Genomic DNA, 26,202 nt, shown 5'->3' on the forward strand with positions numbered 1-26,202 from the left:
TTAAAAAAAAAAAAAAAAAAAAAAGAAGTTTTAAGTTTTAATTACTACTGTTATAAATTTTGCTGAAATGATAACTTGAACAATTTACAGTAACTAAAAAAAAACAAATGATACCAATCCCAGGTTGGTAGGTTTTATGTTATGATCAAGACACTAAACAACTGTACATTATATCCTATAATGAGGATATATGGGGAAGACCACATGCATGGCATGACCATGTTTTACAAGTCAATGAAATCAAAGTGGGAGAAATATCTACTGAGTTCTCATTCTAATTATGCTTAAGGTTAGCACTGCTCATAAGATGAACTTTGAGGATGAAAAACTAACTGCACAGATTGTTGTCCTAAGGGTTTTTACTAGCATCAAAATATTCAAAATTGTCCAGACATGATAAACTATCATAGATATTATTTCTAAAAAATATATGGCAGCCTGAGAACCAAACTCACCTCTGGGGTTATTCAAGCACCGCACAAAGATTCCTACTGTCCTTCTTCTAGACCCCAATGATTAAACCTGTCCCTTTTTCTGGTCTAAGTGTTTTTATTAATATTCTTCTTTATGCAGCTTCCCAAATCAAGCATCCAGCCCCTTCAGTCTTTGGAATTTTGCTATTAATGCGCAAAGAGACATGACATATCAATACCAATATTTATACTGTGTTCCTCTGTGCCGGGCAGCAGAGGTATCAATATGAATACAGAATCTTGTCTTCTAAGAGCTCGGTTGAGAGATGAACATAGACATGTAGGAAGATAAATTAGAGCCAAACTCAAAGGCTGTGTGCTGAGCAGAACAAAGGTTCAGTGACTGCTAAAACCCACAGGTCCCAGGCTAAGAGATCTTGTAATTTGAGCCCAAAAAATTTTGTTGTAGATTTTAATCCTTCTGCCAAAGACTTTTTACCAAAAACCAAAATGAGGACAGAAAGGAAACTGTAAAAGATGAAGGAGATCTGAAGGATGCATAAAGAAGCTAAAAGAGAAGAGGAAGAAGTCATTATCAACAGTTTAGAATGGAAGGGAAGAAAAGGCTACTATAGTATATCTAGCAGGAGGAAAGGAATTAAAACCAAACAGAATTCATCAGCTCAAAGCCTGATAGAAATATAAGTGGCAAAGTAGATAGGAAACTAAAGGTGGAAGTTGGGAATCAGCCAAAAAGGAATACTGATACCAGTCTGTGATCTTGTGCCCCAAGAAACACACAGCAACACTCATGGGCACTATCTTTACCCAAAATAAAAAAAGAAAAGAATATCTTTCTCTGAAGGAGTTTACTATTACAATCTAGTCAGAGAAGATGGTGGTACAGTGAGAGAAGTTCATATATGCACAGAATTGACAGGTGAGCACAGAAGGGGAAAGAAATATTTCTTTCACATTCCTCTCCTGGGTCACACCTCTCTGAGGTCATTCAACTATTTCAAACTCAGGGATAATCTCCAACACAGAAAGGGTCACACTAATTAGAGCTGAGGAGTCCAATGAAGTGATACATAGCAGTACTTTTCAAACTTCACTGTGCATTTGAATCAACTAGAGATCTTGTTAAAATGAAGATACTAATTCAGTAAGTCTGGAGTGGGACCGAAGATTCTGTATTGCTAATAAACTCCCAGTTGGTGCTGATAAACTACATTTTGAATGATAAAGATATGGAGAACACAGTCTCTCTTGCTACCACATGGAAAATTAATGATAGGGCAGAGAGAATCAGCCAGGTTCTATAAATATTATCCAAAAGAGACAGTTTAAAAGTGAGGCTAAGGAAAAGCTGCAATTAGTCCACTGCTGGAATAGAATGAATGGGGAATTGACATTTTTTAAGTATCATTTTTGTACAAGGCACCTCCACATATACATTAACTCTCACAAATCCTAGGAAGAATAGGTATCACCTTTTACTGGCATGAAAGTTAAGTAACTGTCCTGAAGTCATCAAGTTCACACATAACACAGCCAGGAGTCAAAACCAAGGTCTATTTGACTCAAAATTTGTGCTTTTTCCTCCAAACCAAAATACTCACTGAAAAGCCAAACTCAGAATACAACCAAACCTGAAGTAGGAATTTTAAGGAGAATCCATGAGAAGCTACAATCTTTCTTTTCTAAACATCAAGTGCTATTTGGTAATTGAAGAAAACATAATTAAGAGATTCCATCCTAAAATTCTAATGTGAGTATTAAAGTATAGTTAAGCCCCACAGTACATATGAATTTATTTCCCAAAGGAGTCTTGTTCTTTGAGGAATAAATTAAAACCAAAACTTCCCAAAGGCTAAGTAGACAACATAATAGATCAGAAAATACATATAGAAAATTTTCAAAGTATCAATGCATTTGAGCTTAATTTTCAAAAGGGAATACTGTCCTTCCAGATTTTAGTCCATGGCACATCAATAAAAACTAAACAAATACCACTTGGCACTTTAATTCTAACAGATAAAAAAATTCAAGAATTTGGCTTAAAGGGACAATACATCTCACAATGAGCTCACCAGCATTACCAGCTGGGACCAGTTAACCACATTTACCAAATAAGGCAAGTTTTTTCAATGCTTGAAATCTTTCTACAGTGAGCTCACTTCACTTCTCCCTGGGTTTCTACAGTAATTGTAGAGGTCATCTCTCCAACTTGGAGTCAGTAAATCACCAGGCTCTCAAGGCAAGCGTGGGCTGCATGGTCTCTGGAGAGCATTCAGTTTGGCTTCATATTATTACTGACTGGATACAGAAGAGAATGACACAAAATCTACTCTAAAAGCAGAAGCATAAGAAGCTGTCTGTATTAAGCAAAACCTATTGATAAAGTCAGTGAAAGCTGTTTATTAGTGTGCATAAAAACGGTAGGCCTTACCTTATTTCTCTCAATGTATGTGTCCAGTTGCAAACATTCTTGTTATCTAGTGCCCAGTCTTTACGAACATATTCACAAATTTCAATAATTTTGGTTACCAAATGAGTCACCTTATCGTACAATCCCAAAACACCAAAATAATGTTGTCCATTACTAATGGCTGCTTTTGTGTAGTTATAAAATGGTGCACACAAACAAAAGAAATTTAAATGTATGATGAGATTTACCACATTCTTACTTAAAAATAACACTGCTGGGAGGAAGGCTGTCCACATATTTAGCAGTTCCAGTTGCGATTTGAAACCTCAACAAAAGCAAGCATTGTAAAGTGGTTTTTACTTGGCCATCTCTTAATTATTTAGAAATATTCTACTTCAGAGGTAAAAGGGATTCATCTTTTTCTAAGTTGCTATATGCAAAAAACCATAGCTCTAAACTGAGAATATATATTTGGCATCAAAGATAAAAGATTCCCAGGAAGATATATATGCTTGAAATAAAAAAATCTTGGTGTTTATGACTTTTAGCCACTAATCTGTTCAAAGTCACACCCAATTTTATCTTACAATAAATTCTGTGGTTTTCTAATCTAAGAAGCCAAGTCCTCAAACTCACTTTATTAAGTCTGATACCACATTTGCATGAAGACCTAAAAGACTGCAGAGGTTAAAAATGAAATTTGTTTCAGGACTTAGACTAGGCATTGGAAAATTCTTTCTGCAAGGGGCCAGAGAGGAATATTTTATGCTTTGTGGGCAACATGGTCTCTGACACCATTGCTATTCAATTCTGCTGTTGTAGGATGAGAGCCACCATAGAGAAACACAAACAAATGGGCAATGCTGTCTTCTAATAAAGCTTTATTTATGGGCACTGAAATCTGACTTCACATAATTTTCACAACACAAAATATTGTTCTCTTAATTTTCAAACTATTTAAAACTGGTGGTAGAAAAAAATTTCATAAACATTCTAATGCAAATATTGATGAATTATGGGCTGACAGCTAGTTTCTCAGACTCCAGCCTTTCACAGTGCTCCTAAGTTATCTTCTTAAAATACAGACCAAGACTGCGCACATGAGTATCATATCTGCCATATGAGTAAAGTATCATGGTTAGGAGCATGGTAGAGATAAACTGCCTGGGTTCAATCCCTGTGCTTTGTCATTTACCAGCTGCCTATTCCTTAACAAATCACATTATTCTCTCTGTGGCTCAAGTGTACTCATTGGTAAGAAGAGATTGAAAATAATAGCCCCTACCTCATAGAGTTGTTGTAAAGATGAAATAAATATATGTGAGCTGCCTAGAATACATCTGACATGTATGATCAATATCTATTATATCCTGTTCATCATTATCATGATTTTTGTTAACCAAAAAAAAAAAAAAAACAAAAAACAAAAACACAACGCTCCTTAGTAGCAGCACAAAACTCTCCATTATTCTGCCTCAGCTGAGTATTTCCTGCCTCATTTCTTACTTATTTGCCTTCACCTTCCATTTATATTGGCATGTAAGCTATGGCCCAATATTTATTCATATTATGGGTTATGACATTGGTGGGTTATACAACCAGTTTCATGAGTTATAACTAGAACTTGTTTGAATGAAATAGATGAGAGTAGAATATAATCGAAAATACCAGGTTATATCACATGTAGTAACAGAAGTACGTTAGCACATGTATTCATTGAATTATGATGTGAAATGCATTTCTTAATGTGGTTCATGCTGGGGGCGGGGGGGGGGGAGACCAAAAGCAACAGGTCTAATCACACCGGAATATATCAAGTTTCTAAGCCACATCACAATTATTTTACACCATTATGACTCTTCTCTTTTGTTTGGGATGTTGTTTATCACTTGCACTAACTGGAAAGTTTCTGCTAGCCATTACATTGCACTTGCTGGTGCCAGAACATCACAGAAGTCTTTGCCAACCTCTGCTTGGTTAAAAGAATAAACTGTTCCTTCCACTGTGCTTGTAAATACTATGGGCATATTTCAGATATACCATTAATTCCATTTCATCATAATTATCTATTTCTCTGTGACTTCTTTTGCTATACTGTTAGTTCCCTGAATGCAGGCATCACATTTTATTTTTGTGTCCCTAGACTTCACACCATGTCTGACAAAGCAGATCAACAATGTCTAGTTGAATGTTTTTGTATCAATAACTTCAGACGCATGATGGCATGCTAATCAACTTTCTAATGACTCAGAGACAGGCAAGGAGGACTAAGTAGTAGAGGAGAACCTGTTATTAGATGATAAAGTATAGATGACAAAATATCTCATTACTTTGGAATGAAGTAATTGAAACATAGCAAAAGTCTCACCATCAAATCCATAGTCTACTATGCAAGCATGGAATCAAAGTGCTCTACCTTGATTGCTGCTGAGATTTTATTTTGATTTGAGTAAACAATGTGACATGAACAATGAAAAGGTAAGTAATTTTATAGATCACTACTGATATATATTTTTTTAATGTGGTAGAAACCAGACACCCTTTAGGGCTTCAAGTTCAGTTTTCACTGCTAAATTTTAACAAGAACACTTAAAAACTGAAGCTGTTAACAGAAAACAAGAGTTTGGTAAGTTGAAACAATGTCCTATTAAAAATAACTATATATAACAGGAATGTTCAGCAAATGCAGATGCTTCCTGATACTGACCCTAGCAACTTTGACAATGGGTACTAAGTACATGTTTGTTTGTTTTTTGCTGGACTAGATATGAAAATTTTCTGTATTTCAGATACAACAAAAGGTTGAATACAGAGAAAGTAGTCTGAAGTTCTTCATAATTCTTAAATCTATCAAAGCTTCCTAAATATTAACTCATTGATTTATAGTCTTTAGAGCGTTTCCAATTACTTCAATGTGTACTATAAAGTTTTAATTCCAATTTGATATACATAAAATATAGGTGAGGGCAATAAAAATAGCCCAATAAAACACCATTAAAATTCAAATGCTGACATAATTCATTTGCAACAACCCTAAAGAATAGATTATAAAGCACAAAAATTAGTATTCTATAAAAATTATTTGGAAAATCCCTTCATCTTTCTCCCTTTCCTTTCTTCTAGGAAAGAAGGTGTGTATTGGCGTGTTAATAAGCTCTGGAATTTTTGTGTGTTTTCTCAATAAACAAGCAACTATTACAGTATAATATTAAACACAGGAGGGTATTACACACAGAGGGTAGTCATTTTATCAGAGCTCCTCAGTTAACATCAAACGACATGTACTACAAACCCACCTATTCCTGATGCTTGAAATGTAATTCTGTTTATATCTGCAACTTGCTTTGAATTCTAAAATACAAGTGTGAAATAAAATGTTTTGCAATTTTATTGTGTTGAGTTTCCCATAGAAATCAATATGAAGGGGGCGTCTGGGTGGCTCAGTCGTTAAGCGTCTGCCTTCGACTCAGGTCATGATCCCAGGGTCCTGGGACCGAGCCCTGCATCGGGCTCCCTGCTCGGCGGGAAGCCTGCTTCTCCCTCTCCCACTCCCCCTGCTTGTGTTCCCTCTCTCTGTGTGTCTTTCTCTGTCAAATAAATAAATAAAATCTTTAAAAAAAAAAAAAGAAAGAAAAAGAAATCAATATGAAGATTCCTAAGTGTTTCAGAAAATTTCTAACCATTTAAATTTGAAAAAAAAAAAAAAATCACTGATAGTTTCCCAACCACCTCAAGGACAACTGGAAAGGCAGGGATCACAAACAAAGACGGTGTAAGTAAAAATATCAATGTGTATAATAAATAGAAGCATAAATTCTCATGTAGCAAATCATTCTGCAATAGGGGCAGCCAGTAGATGTGGTAAAGGAAAAGAATGTATCTACAGATAAAAACTGCAACTGTTGAACCAAGGAAACCACCTTGTTTTCTAGAGAAGATATAAAGTACACAGGGGACATTTCCTGCGGGAGATGCTCCATGTTGTCCCCCATTGAAATCAAGAGACCTAGAAAATTTTCATTAGTTATTTGGAGTTTCTCCTTCTACCAAATTAACTTTAAGTAACTGGATTTCCTACAGAAAAGACTTCACTATATGGAAACAGGCTTAATTCTTACCCAAGAAGGCTGACCACCGAAGAATGAGTAAGTTATATTGAATAACAAGGGTTCGCTCTCTAGGACTCTCAGTGTCAATTTTAACAATGATTAGGGAGGGAGGCTCTACTGCATTTCATCAATTACTATTTATGTAGGGCACTTGTAAGTTGCATTAAAATGTAATAAGCTATATATTTGACCTAAAATTTAGCAAAAGGGGGGACTCCTGGGTGGCTCAGTTTGGATTTCAGCCCAAGTCATGGTCTCAGGGTCCTGAGATCAAGCCCCACATTGGGCTCCACACTCTGTGGGGAGTCAGTCCACTTGATATTCTTTCCCTTTCCCTTCTCCTTCTGCCCCCCATTCACGCTCCCTCGAGTTCTCTCTCAAATAAGTAAATAAATCTTTAAAAAACTAGCATAAGGATCTTTTGTAAAAATACAATTTTGGGGGATGCTTAAAATGTTTCCTAAGTATCAGTCTTTAGGCATCAACATAAGGATAATCAGGAGGAAGAAAAGTGATAATCTTACCTTCAATTTATTATAATCAAATTATAGCACAAGAGTTTATCTTCCTGTCTGAGCACATAACAGCCACTTAACAAAGTTATAATGATCTATGTATGTATATAAACATGCATATACATTTAACACATAGTGATGTAATAAATATATATTGATTGAGTTGTTCAGCAGAATGCCTTTAAGGTTATGTCCCTATCCAGAAGTCTAACTATGGGAGGCTCAGCTTCTCTAATGGACCAGCAAGCTCTGAAATGTAAAAAACATGATACCTCAGCAATTTCTGAAACATGTACAGACACTGAATGGCACCACCTGTCAAGTAGAGAGACTACTACCGACTCACCCATCCCCAGGACATGTGATGGGGTTTGTCTTTCTAGTGGTGGCAATGGGGTCAATTAGAACTAATTCTCACCCCACAAGTTGTTGTAAGGATGATAAAACACACAATAAACTATCAAAAAATGCATTTACATTCCCATGATAAAGGCAGGTACAGTATGCTGCCCAAATTACTGAATTAGAGAGCAGGAGGCTTGGACTTGAGTCCCCAGCTAAAGCACATGCATACCTCTGGATTGTTGGCAATGCTTCTTGATCTTTCTGGGTGTCAAGTTAGTCCTGTGGAAAATGATACTTCCTAACTTCCTACTTTGTAGAACTGAGTGTTATAAATTACTTAATAAGTAACGTCCAGGTAAGGCCCTCTAGCTTGGTAACCCTGTGAACCGCATTTAACATTCAACGAATCGACACTGCTTTGTCTGCCTGTAAAACAAAATAAGGCAAACTAAACTACATGAACAATGACCTTGTTTTTACTGAAATACTTTGATTACTACTAACAGAAAATATATAACATGAATACTAATGATTAACTATAAGAGCAACTGACATCTTAGTGCTTACTATGTAGAAGAAATTATGTGAAGAAATTTATGTGAAATGTCAAATTACGCTATCACATCAATCCTATGAAGATGGTCCTATTATTGTCTCCATTTTTTTAGAGGGGGAAAGGTGAAAAAATGTAATTAATTTACCCAAGTTCACAGTTCCTGAGTATTATGTGTCAGGTTTTGATCTCAAGTTTGCATGACTCTATAGAACTTGCTGGTAAATTATAAGACATTATCCTACTCTCCAAATGAGCTAACCAGCCAATTTTCCTTCTTTAAGAATAAAGGAATTAATTAATATTTCTTGAGCATCAAACATGTAGTGGTCCTACTAAACAACTGTATAGGTTTTATCTCATTTCTGTTTAAAAAATGAATATACTCCTTACTAGCTACATGACCTCAGCCCATTTGCTTATTAACTTCTCTGCAACTCAGCTTATTCATCTACAAAATGCGTTTAACAGTTTTCCTATCTAATATGCTGGATGAGAGGATTAAATGAGTCTCAAGTAAAGCAGTACTTGGTTACCTATTATGAAGGGTATTATTATTATTGTTATTACTGTTTTATTATTAATTATTATTATTGTTTAAAAAAAGATGACCAAATAACAAAAATCAACAATTCTCAAACCCCATATAATAGGTTCTAATGATAGAAAGTACAATAAAGAGAATTATAAGTAGTTTCAAACAACTATCAAATGGTTTATAATTTGCCCTGAAAATTCAGCCCCAGAGAACATCTGTCGAGGAAAGACTCAGCTCAGCAGGCATCAGCAGCACCTGAAAAACCAATCCTGACCATCCTCTGTAGAACTTGTTGACAACTGGAGGAAAAGTAAGGTGATCTACTAACTCCATACTCTACGCTATAAACCACAATTTTTTTAGATTGTTCCCATCATGAGTCCAATGTATACCCATTAAATTAGATTAATAACTCAGTCAAGTGGCAAAAACTTTTTAATTTGGAATAACTAAAGTATCTGTAATCCTTCTAGATTCTCTAAGTCATTTGTATATTTGAGACAGCAAATTAGACTGAAGCCATTTTTTACATGATAGAAATCTAAGACTGTAACAAATTAATCATGATAATTCTCCATAAATTTTAGATAGTACATGCTAACATAATTATATATGCAAGACATGTTTAAAAATAATAAATGCTCAGAGACAGAACCAAACTCTACTATGGAGAAAACAAAGGGACAAGAATCATCGGGTTCCATTACAGTCTTCAACATAAAACCAATATAAACAAAATCAAGTCCTATTGTGAAATGACTAATATCATATTGTTTATTTTTCTATTAAAACCACAGAACAATATTCATATGATTTCTATTAAGGTCTACTTAAAAATGAAAACCAGTCTTGAAAAACATTTCCCATAGAAATGAAAATGTCTTTTATGGGCAGTATTTCTCAAGTCTCTTACCTCTACTGAAATAAGTCAGTATTAAGTGTCTACTGTGTGCTGAGGAAAATTAAAAATCAAACGAAATACAAAATACATTAACTAGGCTTGATTCAAAGTGGGCAAGTTTGAAACATAACAAAGTGGGCATACTTGAAAAATTTTTATAATTTAGATACATTTCTCATTGAATCATGTTTGCTAAAGGTAAGGAAAATAAAATATTTCACAAAAGAGTATTCTAAAGAACAGTAGTGTAGGAGTCAAAACACTATTGATCTGAGGAATTGAGTTCTAATCCTCACTGTGCCAATAACCAGCTGCTCAGTCTTTTTATATGCGGAAAATGAGTCCTTGGTCTCCTGAAAGTCAGTTCCATCACTTAAAATATGTAACAGACTGGTATGTATGTATGTATGTTTACACTATTTCTCCTAATGTATCTGTCTTTGAGTAGGAACTCAGATATGGAGCACTACTTATATTTTAGAGTCTGCCAGTTTATGTAATAACAGGTGTAGATAGGACTTAAAATGGATTCTCCCTGGGGACAAGGAGGAGATTTTTTTTTTTGAATGCAATTAAATATAGTTGTCAATTTATACAAAAAGTGTACAAACAAGTTATAATCCATTTTGCTCTGTTATAATGCTGCTCTGGATATATTTCTATTGTGAAAATTTTAGTTTGCATTAATCATTCTGGATAACTATGCTCTCCTCATTTTTAGAATTGAAATCATCAGTGTAACAGGATACAAATTAAAGAAACCAAACATTCAATTCTATAGTCTGACCCATATAATACGTCAGGCCTGCAAACAATTCCATTCTGCATCTACCAGCACACTATGAACCTCTACAGAAATACACTTTTGCAACTGTTTATAATTTTATCTATTCAAAAAATAGGAACCACCTCCTCTACCCTTTAGTTCAGCAACCCCCATCATTCATCTTTGCTAATGGTTCTCAATGGTGCTTGTTCTCCACAACTGTAACTCACACAGCAAAGTACCAGGTGTCTCAAAGTCCATGGAACAAACTACAAAGGAAATGTTTGTGGTCAATAGACCTTGTCCACTTCAGTTAAATAGGATCACATGGTTGTGAGGAGTGGGCTACTTAGACTCAGCATTTTCTACTTGGCTCAAGCTGAAGAGGTCATTGACTGCAGTGGAAGAGTCTACACGTAACTGACACTCTTGTTTTCCAGCTAACTCATTAGCCTGAACACCCTTGCTCAAAACCTCTACTTTACAGACTGTAAAAAGCAGCAGAGCGTCATTTGGAGAATTAACTCTATTTACCAAGAAAATACATAGGTAAAACAAGGAATAAAGCAATAGAAAAAAATAAACACCTTCAAATATTTTCATTTCTACCACGATATTTCTGCAATACCAAAATAAAACTGACCCATACATATATTTCAGAAGAAAATACCTGGTTTTTATTCACTTTACTGAACAAGGACTACTTAGCAGCTTACAAACAATTTAGTACTAAGAGCATCAGGCAGATGAAGTACACAGAATTACCGCAACCAAAAGGCCAAGTGCAATAACATTTAGGTTCAAGATTTCATTTGAACTCATTTATAACAGCAAGTTTAAAATACCTCCCCAATGACAGGCAAAGGCACAGTAAGTATACTGTGTGTGCTCTCAGCTGATATGCCCAGCAATGGAGATATTTAAAAAATAAAATGATAATAATAAAATAAAAAATAAAAATAAAATAAAATGGGTGTAATTATGCATGTTATTTTAACTATAGCTAACTCAAAACTTTAAATAGGAATAATCCATACACATGTAAAATCTACTATTTTAGATGGACCATAACACTTGGAATATTCTGTACTAAAGACTTTTTCACAGAGCTCTTTAATTTTTTTTATTAAAGGTTTTTATTTATTTGAGAGAGAAAAAGAGAGAGATTGAGCACGTGCTCAAGCAGGAGGAGAGGCAGAGGGAAAGACGATACTGAAGCCAGCTCCCCACTGAGCATAGAGCCCCCACACAGGGCTCGATCCCAGGACCCTGAGATCATGACCTGAGCCAAAACCACGAGTTGGACGCTTAACCAAGTGAGCCACTCAGGTGCCCCACAAAGCTCTTCAATTTTATAAAAATATCATTGAAGTGAGACATTGTAAATTGGGGCTCTAAAGTAAAGTAAAGTAAAATTCCTTAATTTCAGATACATAGTCTGACTTCCTAGCTCTGTGATCTGTTGAGGTCACTTCATCATTTTCCTCATTGTGAAAGCAGGTGTAACACCAATATTCACCTCACGGGTTGCTTAGAAGAACCTAATTAAGTCACAGATGTAATAGTTCAGTGAAAACCCCTAAAATTATAGTTGTAAATAAAGATTAGCTACTACTATTCTTTTTTTTAAAATTTTATTTAATTATTTGACAGAGAGAGACACAGCGAGAGAGGGAACACAAGCGGGGGAGTGGGAGAGGGAGAAGCAGGCTTCCCACGGAGCAGGGAGCCCGACGTGGGGCTCGATCCCAGGACCCCGGGATCATGACCTGAGCCGAAGGCAGACACTTAACGACTAAGCCACCCAGGCGCCCCTAGCTACTACTATTCTTGAAAAAACTTTTCCTTGCTCTGAACACATTGAACATTTTTATTTTCTTCATACTTCTGCCCTTCCTTCTCAACCTTATCTGTCCTGTTTTTCTCTCCCAAAACATCAAATGTTAAATTCTCATATTATACATAACCTAGGTCCTCTTCTCATTCTATTCTTTCCCAGAAAAAATCTAATTTTACCTCCCATGATTTTAATTACTAACTAGAAGACAATAATTCCCAAATGTGTATTTCTAATTCAGATCTGAATATACACGTGCCAACTCAACATCTCCACTTGGGTGTCTTGGAGGAACTTCAAACTCATTATGTCTAAGAGCAAACTCACCATTTTTGCCACCCAAACATAAATGTTGCCTATCTCAGTAAGTCACTCCAAAAGTCACCCAGTTATACAACCCAGGACCCTAAGAGTAATCCCTGAAATGTCCTGTTCCTTACCTCCCAGTATGTAACCCATTTCCTACCTCTCCCATTTTACCTCTGAAATACATCCCTTTGTCTCCACAGCCACTATCACCTTCTGAATCTAAAGTTACTATCCAAGAGCCTCCAAATTGGTTTTCCCAAAGCAGTCCTACCCCTCCAATCCCAGCATGACATGCAACATCTAAAATGCAAATATAAAAATATAAAACAAAACAAAATAAATTAAAAAGCAAATATCACTCCTCTAGCTACAACTTTTCTTTGGCTTGTCAGTGCCCTCAGAATAAGGAGCAAAATACCACAGATCATTAATAAAGCTGGGCACATGCCCTTTGTCTCCGCTGTCCTCTATATTCCTAACATCCTGGACGTTTTTCTTCTAAAAATGCTAGGCTCTATCCTCCTTTAAGGCCTTTATTCATACCCACTGTGTTCCCTCTTTGGGAATATGAAAGGTTTTTCCCTTCCTGCCCCTGAACCCCCATTTCTAGCTATTTCTTTATCATTTAGTTCGCTGTTTAATCAATACTTCCTCCAAAAGGTGTTTCCTGGTTCTCTGGACAGGTCAGTTTTATTAATTATACTCTCACAAAGCACTCTTTACTCTTGAATCACAGTCCTCAGTGCATTTGTAATCACTCTGGAGTCTGCTTTCCACAAGAGATAATAAGGGACACCACCACAGGCAAGCGGGTCTTGTTTACAACTGTATCCCTTAATCTTATCAAACACCATGCTTGCCAAAAGTGCGACAGCCATGATATTGATAAATGTTGGCTGAATTAATTAACATAAAAAATGTTCTGGTTTAGTCCCTAACTTGATAATGGCTTATAATTTGTAGAGAAATGCACATAAAACTAATTCAAGACAGACGGTGCTAGCTTTTTACAGTAAATAAGCAAAAAAAATGCCCAATTCTATAAGAAAGATAATCAGTTCTGGAAGGGGAACAAATATGAGGAAGGCTTCTTTCTAGTGCTGGGGTATGAATGAAGCCATGGAGAGCTACCAGGACTTCAACAAGCGAACGGCAAAAAATATTCCAGGGAGAGAGAAATTGGGGCAAAGCCATAGACCTAGTCAGGGTATAAAGAGAGACTGTGAGAAGACAATGTGCCTGAGTGGGGAGGTGTGCTGAAATACAGCAAATGGGCACACTGTGAAAAGCTGGAAAGCTTTCATTATCAGAATCAAAGTGTCTCTCAGGGAGAACCACTGAAAATTTCATCACTGAAGAATGATGAAGACAGCAAAAACATGTTAACCGATTAAGATTCAGGTGTGGAGACCAACTAGTAAGTGATTTCAGTATTTCAGATGTAAGGGGAAGGAGGAAAGGAGGAAAAATAATTCTGCAATAGAATAAACAACGCTGCTCAAATGGGGAAGGGGTAGATCATTGACTAAATGGAAAATCAAAATAGAGAAAAGATGGAGGAAGGATGGAAGATGATGATTTCTGTTTTGGAAACCCTAAATTTTATGTCCTAATGTTGACCAGGTAAAGTGTAGACCCAAGAAAGAAGATGCAATTTCAAAAATTATTAGGCTCAGGGTAATTTTAATTGGTCCATAATCAATTAAGCATTAATGCAAAGTCTCGAGAAACATGTCAAAAGTTATTTCACAGACACATTTTTTAAAGACTTATTTATTTGAAAGACAGGGCATGAGCGGGAGGGGCAGAGGGAGAAGGAGAAAGATTCCCAAACATACTCCATGCATGAAGCCCAACACAGGGCTTGATCTCAGGACCCTGAAATCATGACCTGAGCTGAAACCACGAGGGGGACACCTAACCAACTGTGCCACCCAGGCGCCCCTCACAAACATATTTTTATTAATAATGAAAAAATACCAAAAAAATAATAAAAGTTATTTTATGATTACTGCCTGAGTTTTCAATATACCCTATACCTAATTTTTATTTTGTATGGTTAGGGAAAAAGCTCCTCAATTTTACCTTAATTTCACGCTCTTTAAAATAGTTAATTTCCTACAATTGTTATGATGGAAGGAACTCACTTATAACATGCTGACTTTCTCTATTCAGTAGAAGAATATCCTTTATGTTTAAAAGAATTCCAATCTATGTAATAGGCTCTGTGCAAAAGTTAAAAGTGATGTACAGAATTTTTTAAAAGGTCATTCTAATTTCAAAAATGTTAACATCTGAAAGTATGTCATCTTTAATTATCAGGAGGATATCTGAAGAATAATAAAATATAACACTTACTTTTGCTGCACCTATCTGTTCTTTGCGAAATTTCTCAAGTGGAGCAATTAATACATCATTAGCGTTTTGAATCTGAAATTAAAAATGAAATACATTAACTTCTGTATAATTTCATGCAAATATTAAAAAACAGATAGCTCCTTTATTCAACATACTTCAGTAAACAGCTTTTGTTCTCTTGTTGGCTTCTACAAATGAAATAAAAATACCTTGCATGTTGTATAGTATTTTCTATTTTATAAGGTTGTTTTCACAAATTATTTCACTTAATTCCAACAATAATGTGAATAATGGACAAGTACACATGTTCAGATCCTAGTCTGAAATTTAATTTCATATTCTAAGATGTAACTAAGAAATAACAGATATTAAATTACAAATACCTTTAATTACACTGGTATAATGCAGTCAATTTAAGCATCATTTTAAAATTGAGCCGTATAAAGCTCTTCTATTTGTCACTATAATGTTATTCTACAGCTGCAAATAAAATAAGGCTCGTTTTTTTCTACTTAGATTTCTTACACTTGGGATTTGCCTGAAGGTTCATATATTTCCAACCCTACTATAATAGTACCTGATTTCATTTCAATGAACAGTATTTTAGCCCCGAACTCCAAATTGGGATTTACTAACACTTTAAAACAGATAAATATTTTAATTTGGATCTGTGAGAATATTGTGAAGAAGGAGTTTTCAGCGTGGGAGCCAGGAACTGAATGCAAGAGACAGACATTTCTAAGAAAAACAGTATGCTGGGAGGAAATCTTCAACTGAAAAAACCTTTAGAAAGCATTAAAATTAAACATAAGATCTTAAATGTTCTCAACACACACAAAAAATGGTAATTATGTGACAGCATGGAAGTGTTAGCTAATGCCCTGATGGTAATCATTTTGCAATATATACATGTATCAAGTCAACCTATGCACCTTAAACTTACACAATATTATATGTCCATGATATCTCAATAAAACTGAAGGGATATTTATAGTTAACAAACAAAATTTATAGTTTACCACTGTGATAATATGATCTATTATATAATTAGCAAATGCTAAGATGAAGAGAAAACCCTATTTTTAAAATATATAACTCTTTTAAAATAGGTTGAAGAATATATAGGAGTTCCTTATATCATTCTTACAACTTTAACGTAAGTCTAAAATTATATAAAACTCTAAAATTTCAATGAAAGTGTTTTACTTTCACTTATTTTCACTGAACTTACTATTCTCTAGTCAAGTTTTATTTCTCAAATTCCATATCTAAATGCACAAAGATAGCATACATAAAAATAAAAACTAGAGTGTTAGTGCCTTCCATGATTATCATTCTCCAATTCGCAGAAAAATAATATGACAGATCTTGAAGAGAGGACTTTAACTCCTTATATAAAGACATATAAAGTAGATCAATACTCAAAATCCTTTCTAAGACATCAACAACAGACTGTAGATGCCTCTGACATCCATCACCTAATACCCATTTGTGAGCTCAGACAGGCATCCTCCAGATACACTGTGAATGCATCTTTCTAGAGAGAGATGATTGGAAAGTAGCAAAGTAGCTCACTTTTAATTCTCACGCTCTACATCTTCTTTGCCCTCATGAAACCCCAAATACATAAACACACGCACACACCCGTGCATGCATGCACACACACACACACACACACACGCACGCACATCTGCTTTTAAACTTAAGATTTGCATAAGGTGAAAGACAGTGTCATGAACACTCACGTGTAATTTGGAAAAATGATAACAATAAAGGCTAACATTTATGAATGTTTATGTTATGCTGGAAACAAGCATGATCTAATATATTTAAAGTTAGTGAATTTAAACAGGGAGATATCTCTCAAGTGGTAAAAACTCCAATAATAAGGATGTTGAATAAGATGATATGCAATAAACAATGAATCATGGAACACTACATCAAAAACTAATGATGTAATGTATGGTGATTAACATAACATAATTTAAAAAAAAGATGATATGCCTAGCACAAGTACATATATTTAAAATCAAGACTACCTGGGTTTAAATTGGGGCCTGTTTCTACAAGCTGCTGTTTAACCATTCTGAGCATCAGCTGCAACATCTACCCCACAACTTAACTTGGTTCTAAAGACTAAGATAATGAATGTAAAACACTTAGTTCAGTGTCTTAATATTGATATTAATAGTGCTCAAAATTTATAGCTTTTGATACCTCCAAACTGATATAGATAATTAATCTCATTCTGTATTTACCTACTGAATAGACTTCTGTATCTGAATCTACAATATTACCCTTTGACTGAAGTGTATCTATGTGCACATTATGAGAAGGTATTTTCCCATAAAAGTCCTGAAAGACAGATGGCCTTGGCTCTCCCATATCCAATCACTAGGTACTTATGTACATGCCAAGCACATTGATGAGGTCTATGATAAAGGGAAAAAACTAAGGCATGGACTAAACCTTCCAGAAATGTAATGTCTATTTGAGAAGAGAGGAAAATTGTATTCATTCAACAAATATTTGATGCTCTTAAAATACTGCTAAAATATTTGGAAAAATTGAAAGACAAAACTGATTAGTTTTGCATGATAAACTATGGAGAACTCCTTATAAATACATCAGGATTTTGACACCAGTAAACATCCTTGAGAACTAAATGAGTCAAGGTAGGATTTGGATGGTGAATGTGAACTGGATACACTGAAGAGACAAAAATATTCTAGAAACAGGGAACACCATAAATAAAGGCAAGGGGGTAGAACTAAGCCTGATATGTGGGAAGGGAGAGTGCAATGCAGAAAAAGAAAGCAATTTATTAAGCACTCATTAAGAGTCAATCATGACTGTGAGTGCATTGACCTAGTTACAGGCCCTCAGTTAACTTTTGAAAAATGGGAATACAGAATAAATATGAAGTATGTCAAACAGTTCTGGCGCATAACATGCTTTATAGAATTAATACATTATTATCAACTAACAAGAACATTATCTAGCTGGAGAAAAGTGTATATATATCTTTAGTAGGAAACTCAGCTGGAATAAGGAAAAGATACCCATAATCTAGGAAGAACAGCCTTAACGTGGAATCCCTGCTGGCTTCTAAACAGAAAATTCATGTTGTAAAGACCTGTTCTAGGGAGCCAGTAATATGTGGGATCGTTTGAGAATGAAGAGATGCCAGGTGAATAGATGGGAGTGGAACTCAAGTTTGAAATAATTAGGTACTAGGATCAGGTACCTGCAGTGCTGAGGAACAGCTAACAGGGAATGGCAGTGTTCTCAGAAAACAGAAAAAGACCCAGAGGGAGAGGAATCAAAGGGGACATTAAGAGGTTTTTGCCTCGGGCGCCTGGGTGGCTCAGTTGGTTAAGCGACTGCCTTCAGCTGAGGTTATGATCCTGGAGTCCCAGGATCGAGTCCCATATCGGGCTCCCTGCTCAGCAGGGGGTCTGCTTCTCCCTCTGACTCTCTTCCCTCTCGTGCTCTCCGTCTGTCATTCTCTCTCTCAAATAAATAAGTAAAATCCTTAAAAAAAAACAAAAAGAAAAAGAGGTTTTGCCTCAGGCACTGAACTTTGGCATCACATTAAGAACTAGGGTAAATGAGGTAAAGAGTATGTTTGAGGGAGAAGGAATAAAGAGAATGAATTTCACTTTGGATCTACTATGTTCGATGCCATGGGAAGACTCAAATATTTTGGCAGAATATGCCATCTCAAAATAACAGAGTTAATCAATATGAATGAAATGTTTTTATTGGGAAGAGAAGGATTAGGAAAGGGACCAGTTGATAGATCCATATACTAAGACATTGGTACCACACTCGTATCCAGTGGTTTCAATCTCTGCCACATGTAAATATGACCTGGGAATAAAACAAAACCTGAGGCTATAACACGTGAGATGTGAATTAACAATCACCCTATGAGGCAATTATTATTCCTTAACCCAATTCTCTTCATTTTTTTTCTTTTGTTTTTGGATTTGTTCATTTTTCTCCTCTTTCTTTCTCCTACTCTCATTCTATAATGTGAAACTGAAGGAATAAAAAAAAATAAATCTCAGTGTTTTCATCCCTATACCTCTTAAGGTGTTTATAAAAATTAAAGGAGAAATACACATTTTTAAAATAACAAACATAAGGGGCACCTGGGTGGCTCAGTCGTTAAGCGTCTGCCTTCGGCTCAGGTCATGATCCCAGGGTCCTGGGATCGAGCCCCACATCGGACTCCCTGCTCCGCGGGAAGCCTGCTTCTCTCTCTCCCACTCCCCCTGCTTGTGTTCCCTCTCTCACTGTCTCCCTCTCTGTCAAATAAATAAATAAAATCTTTAAAAAAAATAAAATAAAATAAAATAAAATAAAATAACAAGCATAGATTTGACATATGACAGCCTTTTGAAAAATGTTTCCTTCTTCACAGAATTTGCAATGTCTACTATGTGTTTGGTCTTAAATTTCCCATGATTTTTTTTTTTTTAAGATTTTATTTATTAGACAGAGAGACACAGCGAGAGAGGGAACACAAGCAGGGGGAGTGGGAGAGGGAGAAGCAGGCTTCCCGCCGAGCAGGGAGCCCGATGTGGGGCTCGATCCCAGGACCCTGAGATCATGACCTGAGCCGAAGGCAGACGCTTAACGACTGAGCCACCCAGGCGCCCCACATTTCCCATGATTTAAAGTGTAGTTCTTCAAAGGTAGAAACTGAATTGAAATTAATTTAACAGAAAAGTACTGATCTACTGGATAGATAATAGTTAAACAGGAACCTATTTTTTTTTTCCATAAGCCAGTATAAGATATGTGTTGTTTTATATCTCAAATATCATGCTTTTTTTGTGTGCAGTCAATGAACCGCTGTTCACAACATGTGAATCTAAACTCAAGACATCAAAATGGAAATGCCAACAACACTTTTCAAAGGGCACAAAGTGGATTTACAATCCAATTTGGCTGCTTCTGATCCTTACTTTGTACATCCCCCAGGGAATGCATGCTTTTCATCCCCACAAACTGGTCAATCACATGGACAAAATTCTTCAATTCTGAAGTAATCCAAGTGTAAATTAAAGGTGTTTAAAATTTTAGCAGGTTTAAAAGAGGTACTGCTGCTACTGCATAATAAAGGAAAATGACATACAAAATGGTGGAAAACTATAATTAAAAAGTGAATCAGGGTACAACTCTGGTGACTTTACTTTCATAAGGTCTAAAAAAAAAATCTAGAGAAATGAAATTTTGGCTCACATGGAACTTTTTCTCCCCAGATTTACACAAGAGGCTTGATGAAACTTCTTCCAGAAGGTAATTCCAGGTTGGGGGGAGGGCAGGGGTATCAAGTCACAGAGTTCAGGAGATTCAAGATCCCATAATATTTGTGGAATGTGTTACTTTGCATGAACTTACTAAGAGGCTTTAGGAAAAATATAAAACCAATTTTAATATTCTCCCTAGATATTGATAATGTAAAATCTTAAAAAGGTCTTATTTCAGTAAATAAGATATAATCAACTTACTGTCTTATAAATTATTTTATTTATTTTTGGGGGGGTTTTTATGAACATATAATGTATTATTTGTTTCAGGGGTGCAGGTCTGTGATTCATCAGTCTTACACAATTCACAACACTCACCATAGCACATACCCTCCCCAATGTCCATCCCCCAGCCACCCCATCCCTCCCACCCCCCTCCACTCCAGCAACCCTCAGTTTGTTTCCTGAGATTAAGAGTCTCTTATGGTTTGTCTCCCTCTCTGGTTTCGTCTTGTTTCATTTTTCCTTCCCTTCCCCTATGATCCTCTGTCTTGTTTCTCAAATTCCTCATATCATGAGATCGCCATTTATAATTCCAAACTCTGGATACAAGCAACCTATTTTTATAGATATTGGTCCATTTTAAAAATCAAATTATCTGCTATTTCACTCATTTTCTGTAGCAGAGAAGCAAATCTGATATTGGATAATACTTTACAATACTGCATTTACTGAGTAAGCACACTTGAGCTGTGGGTGCAGCGTTTCCTTATATAAAGCCAAGCAATTAAGTTTTCACTCACCTTTTCTTTTGCTGTTCCAAGTGGTTCTAATAAATAGCCACCAGGGAGTGCTCATAAATCACTCATAAGTAATGACTAGAAAAGCTTTTATGTGATTAGATGAATAATCCTCCAAATACATTTGTTTGTGTGTGTGTGTGTATGTGTCCAAGTATACACGAATTATAATTTTCTATAGACCATGGATTTCCAAGTGCTATCCTATTTTTATTACAAATTCCTATTTTGGGGGCACCTGGGTGGCTCAGTTGGTTAAGCATCAGACTCTTGATTTCAGCTGGGGTCATGATCTCAGGGTTCTGGGATCGAGCCCCACATCGAGCTCCGCACTCACCAGAAAGTCTGCTTCTCTCCCTCTGCCCCTTCCTCTGCTTGCACAGGTGTGTGCGCTCTCTCTCAAATAAACAAATAAAACTTTTTTAAAAATTCCTATTTTTTTAAAGATTTTATTTATTTATTTGACAGAGAGAGAGCACAAGCAGGGGGAGCGGCAGGCAGAAGGAGAAGCAGACTCCCCACTAAGCAAGGAACCTGATGCAGGGCTCGATCCCAGGACCCTGGGATCATGACCTGAGCTGAAGGCAGCTGCTTAACCGACAACCACCCGGCTGCCCCCCAAAATTCCTATTTTTAATGCTTGTTTTTCACTGTTGAGAACCTTACAATTTGTGTGACCAATGAAATGAGCAGCAGTGGAATAAAACAAATCTGAAAGGTAATTCTTACACTTTTACTTATTCTCCCCTTTCCAGGTTCTGGTTAAAATCCATCGTTGTTGGTACCAGTCACAGCCCATCACTACTCAGTGAACATATCCCATTAAACTCAACCTAGTCAATAATATCAGGATAGAAGACCACAATTTTCTACCCCCAACTTTCAAAGTACCAAACGACTCAAAAGTTTTGAAAAGAAGATTTAACAATACTCTTCGGTGCTCGCTAAAGCAACTGCTTGAGAAGGCTACGACAGATGCTGCCATTTACAGAAATAAAACCTGGATGATAAAGCTCGTTGCAAAAATAATTTCCTGTTGAGATACCTATATAGCCAATCCACACACAGTGGAAAGATCACAAGGGTATTTCATGAGTAGTTAATTCAGAAGATACCTAGAAGCAGTCTGAGATAAGAATGGGATAAGGATTATTTTCCTTAGCATTTGCAACTGGGAAAATTAGATCACAGTCCTAATTTGGGATTATAGGCAAGTATCTCCCCTCTGCCTCCTTCCAACTTCTGTCCTATTCCTTCCTCCCAAACAGCTTCTCAGGATGAAATTCTGGCAAGTGGTCTAGGGCTAGCCTGTGGCTCACTCCTCCATCCTGGTCAAGTTAACTCTTCAAAGCTACACAAGAGACAGTCCTTCTCTTGGGTCAATAAGCCCACAGCTCTTCTAAACTAGAACTCAAAAGCCAAACTCACATAAGGTGTAAAGGATGGATATATGAACAAGACCTTCATATAATAAGTGATACAAAGTCAAAGACTACAAGATTTACTTTATATCCTTTAATGTAAGCAAATTAATCTGAAAAACCATGTCTTTACCTAAACAAATGAACAAAAAAAAGTGCTATGTAAGGTTACCGTAATACATTTAATTTCAACCTGAATGTCACTTGCTACTTCAGTACTGAATGTTTTGATTCTACTTATTAAGCTGGTGTTCCATTATGAACCCCACCCCATTGGACCTCATCTATTTAGATCCAAAACTCATTTAAATTTAATATTACTTTCATATTTTCTTTACTTTTACCAGTAATGATATTTTTCTTATTGAAATACGTTAGGCAAAGAAATTTAAATTTTTGGAGAACGATGCTTTATGAATCCTCCCTTCTTTTTTTTTTTTTTAAGATTTTATTTATTTATTTAATAGAGAGAGATACAGCAAGAGAGGGAACACAAATAAGGGGAGTGGGAGAGGAGAAGCAGGCTTCCCGCGGAGCAAGGAGCCCGATGTGGGGCTCGATCCCAGGACCCTGGGATCATGACCTAAGCCGAAGGCAGACGCTTAACAACTGAGCCACCCAGATGCCCTGAATCCTCCCTTATTTCAAAAGATAAGAGGTCGTACACTCTTCAGGAGAGTGCATTAGTTTCTATTTAATTGTTGGTTTATACCCTGACAACTGTGCAATCTTGGTCAAGTTATTAAAACTTTCCAAATCTGTTTCCCTTTATGTTTAAGGATGATAATATGCTTATTTACAAAGATTAAATTTTATATTTTATGTATAATGGTCATAAGTTTATTAGTATAAAGTTATACTTGCTTCCTCTTAAATTCATGCTTTCGTGTAGGCCAATTATAATGCACATATTTTTTTTTAAATGGAATAGGAAGTTGCTACTGGATTTCTAGTGTAAGAGTGGAATCTCATCAGCATATAATGTCAAGACTTCTTAAGTGGAACAGAGTGTTTACTAGGGCAAACAGCAAAGAATCCTCTATTCTTTCTAGAGCTTATAACTATCCCAAATAACTCAAATTAAAGTTTGTTATTTTTAAATAAAGCCCTCTACACTCATAAGATGAGGGAGTAGAAAAGCATTCATCCAAGAAAGAATTGACCATTTTCATAGAACCTAGCTAAGAAAGTGAAAGAGAGGGGTAAATTGCAATATTTCATATAATCCACTGAGATCTAATAATGTCATAACTCCAGGTTGTACCAAATGAAATTCTCTGAATATTGAGTTATTTGAACAAGAAAGGGAAGTTATTTTCCTTAGGTTTTTATCGCTTTTAAACTACTTTTGCATTATTCCCTCTTACCCAGCAATCGCTAATGGGAGGTTACACTAAGGATATTTTAAAGCATTCAAGCATTGTGGAAAACATTTTAAAATACCAGCCATAACCTAACATATTGCCTGCTCAAAACCTGTGTCCACTTATTATCATCCTGATTACTACTTGAACATTTATAGTTCTAAAATAAAGGAGACTGAAAAAAAAAATCAGCAGAAAGAAGGTCAAACTACTTTTCAGCTATAAAAAAGAAGATATGTGAAGGTCAAAGTAGAATTGACATCTTACAAGCTACTTAAATACTCCAAACATCCTACAAATACATTCATCGTAACAAATACTTTTCTTTTGATTTTGACCAGAAAGTATGCATTTAGGAAAACATTTTATGGAATATACGGCTGTATTACCTTACCTCAAAGGTCATACAAGTCAGATACTGAAGTTTAATCTACCTGTGAGAACACAGGTAATGTAAGAAGTGCTGCAAGGGGTTAAATAATCACTCCTGAATTTCACTGGGTAAAAACATTCTGCAAAATTACTGGTGAGGTTACTTCAGCCAGTCCTCTGCCTTTGGAATTCTCAGAAAATCCCAGGATCTATTGAGGTTGTATGCATCTGTGGTATTGCCATCAGTATTCAATGATGCATCCAAGTTTGTTAACACTGTGGAGACGGCCTCTGATTCTCCTGTAACACAGCTGTCCCATGTACTGATGTCCTCATGCTGACGGGGAAGGAAAACATACCTTCTCCCCTCTCCCCACCTCAAATACCAAAAACACCGTGTATCTTGAGCTGAGTCAGTTGTGGCCTCAGGACTTTTTTTTTTTTTGCCCAGGTTTTATCCCCTAGTCAAAGTGGCTTTATGGGGGGGGGGGGGGGACCTTCAACAAATTGATAATTTATGTAATCCAATGTTTATCTCCTCCCCACCCTACTTTTATTGCTATTTCTTCTGCTAATATTTCTCTACCCTTCTCAGTATTCACTACGAAAAATATCTTTGGAGAGAGAAATTAAAATCACTCATTTGTTTTAAATTCTTCATTTGTGAATTTAAGCAAGCTTCTAATAGTCTTTGTGAGTTTATAAAAGAAATGAAAATTCATTAAGTAAATTCCCAGAGTCACAGTTATTTTTCAGCAATTACATCTTAGTAGCTGAATGTTAATGTATTTTAATTACAATTGCTCAGTATTTCCGTAATGGCAGATTGTTAAAACCTTAAGAAAGACTTAAGATATCCCAGTGTATATGCAATTTCTTAAATTGCTTATTCCAATTTTGCAATAATGGGGAGAGAATAGAAGTGAAGAAGAGGACAAGGGAGAGAAGAGAAGGGAGGAAGGAATTAGGCAGGACAGAAAAGCATAGAAGCAAAGCAGAGACTAACCAAACTAATACAGGGAGTGATAGAGAAAGTATAGGAAGAGAGATTGGGGGCTAGTGGTGGGCAAGAGCAGGCTCACAGTGGCTCCAGGGAAACACTGTGTATCTCTTCCCAGGCTGTATTCATTCAATGACATGGGGTTGAAGTCAGCTGAGGTGGAAGTATTTACACCAGGAAAATCAACAAGCATTACAAATCAGGGTTATGTGCACATACACACGCATGCACACACACACACAAATACCTAAGCGCTGGCAGTTAAACTTTTCCAGCACATCAATGCTTAGAACTAAATGTATATTTGGAAGACACCAATATTAAACTACAAAGAGTGGGAAAGAGTGGTAACTATACAAGACTCCTTTTATCTACTTTTTAGAGCATTTCTTTCAAACATGTACCTGTGGGTATAACATTTCCAATTCTGTATGTCTTTTCCAATACCCAATAGATTAAACTCGTTTGTACTTCTTCACACCTAAACTTTTTTACGCAAAGCAAGGCTTTTGAACTTCTGGGCTTCCAAAGCAATACCTTGAACAAACTTCTACAATAGCACTGATGATCAACAGTTTTAGCTTCCAAGTCTATCTGAGTGATAGCAGGTTTCTGTGGTGCCAGGTTGAGAAGGATCCTGAGGCTGAATCTCGACACTGAAGGGATGATCACAAATGTTGGTTATAAACATCTCTTACTAGCAAGAGTGACAGTATTCATGCTGCATATGTTATATAAATATAGATAAGGTTATCTTTCCATTCCTGTAAAGGTGGAGATAATGTCTTATTGATTTTTTAACAATCACTGTCTAGCAAAATCCCTTGCCACAGTGGAAACTCAACACAACCATTGCTAAATTTGATAAAGTTATTTCTGACAGCCATAATGGGCGCCTGCAATAAGTTA

The 26,202-nt window shown here is 36.0% G+C and overlaps 1 protein-coding gene across 2 annotated transcripts in view; it reads right to left on the reverse strand.

The window, feature by feature from the left end:
• ARHGAP42 (Rho GTPase activating protein 42) overlaps nt 1-26,202 on the reverse strand; it is a 292,609-nt gene that overhangs the window by 130,362 nt on the left and 136,045 nt on the right. For both annotated transcript variants that reach the window (XM_032426433.1, XM_032426432.1), the window contains exon 4: nt 15,076-15,147. In XM_032426433.1, the coding sequence (XP_032282324.1) occupies nt 15,076-15,147 (72 nt within the window). The remainder of the gene's footprint in view (nt 1-15,075; nt 15,148-26,202) is intronic.

Source organism: Phoca vitulina, unplaced genomic scaffold (assembly GCF_004348235.1).
Source record: "Phoca vitulina isolate PV1807 unplaced genomic scaffold, GSC_HSeal_1.0 scaffold34, whole genome shotgun sequence".
NCBI lineage: Eukaryota > Metazoa > Chordata > Mammalia > Carnivora > Phocidae > Phoca > Phoca vitulina.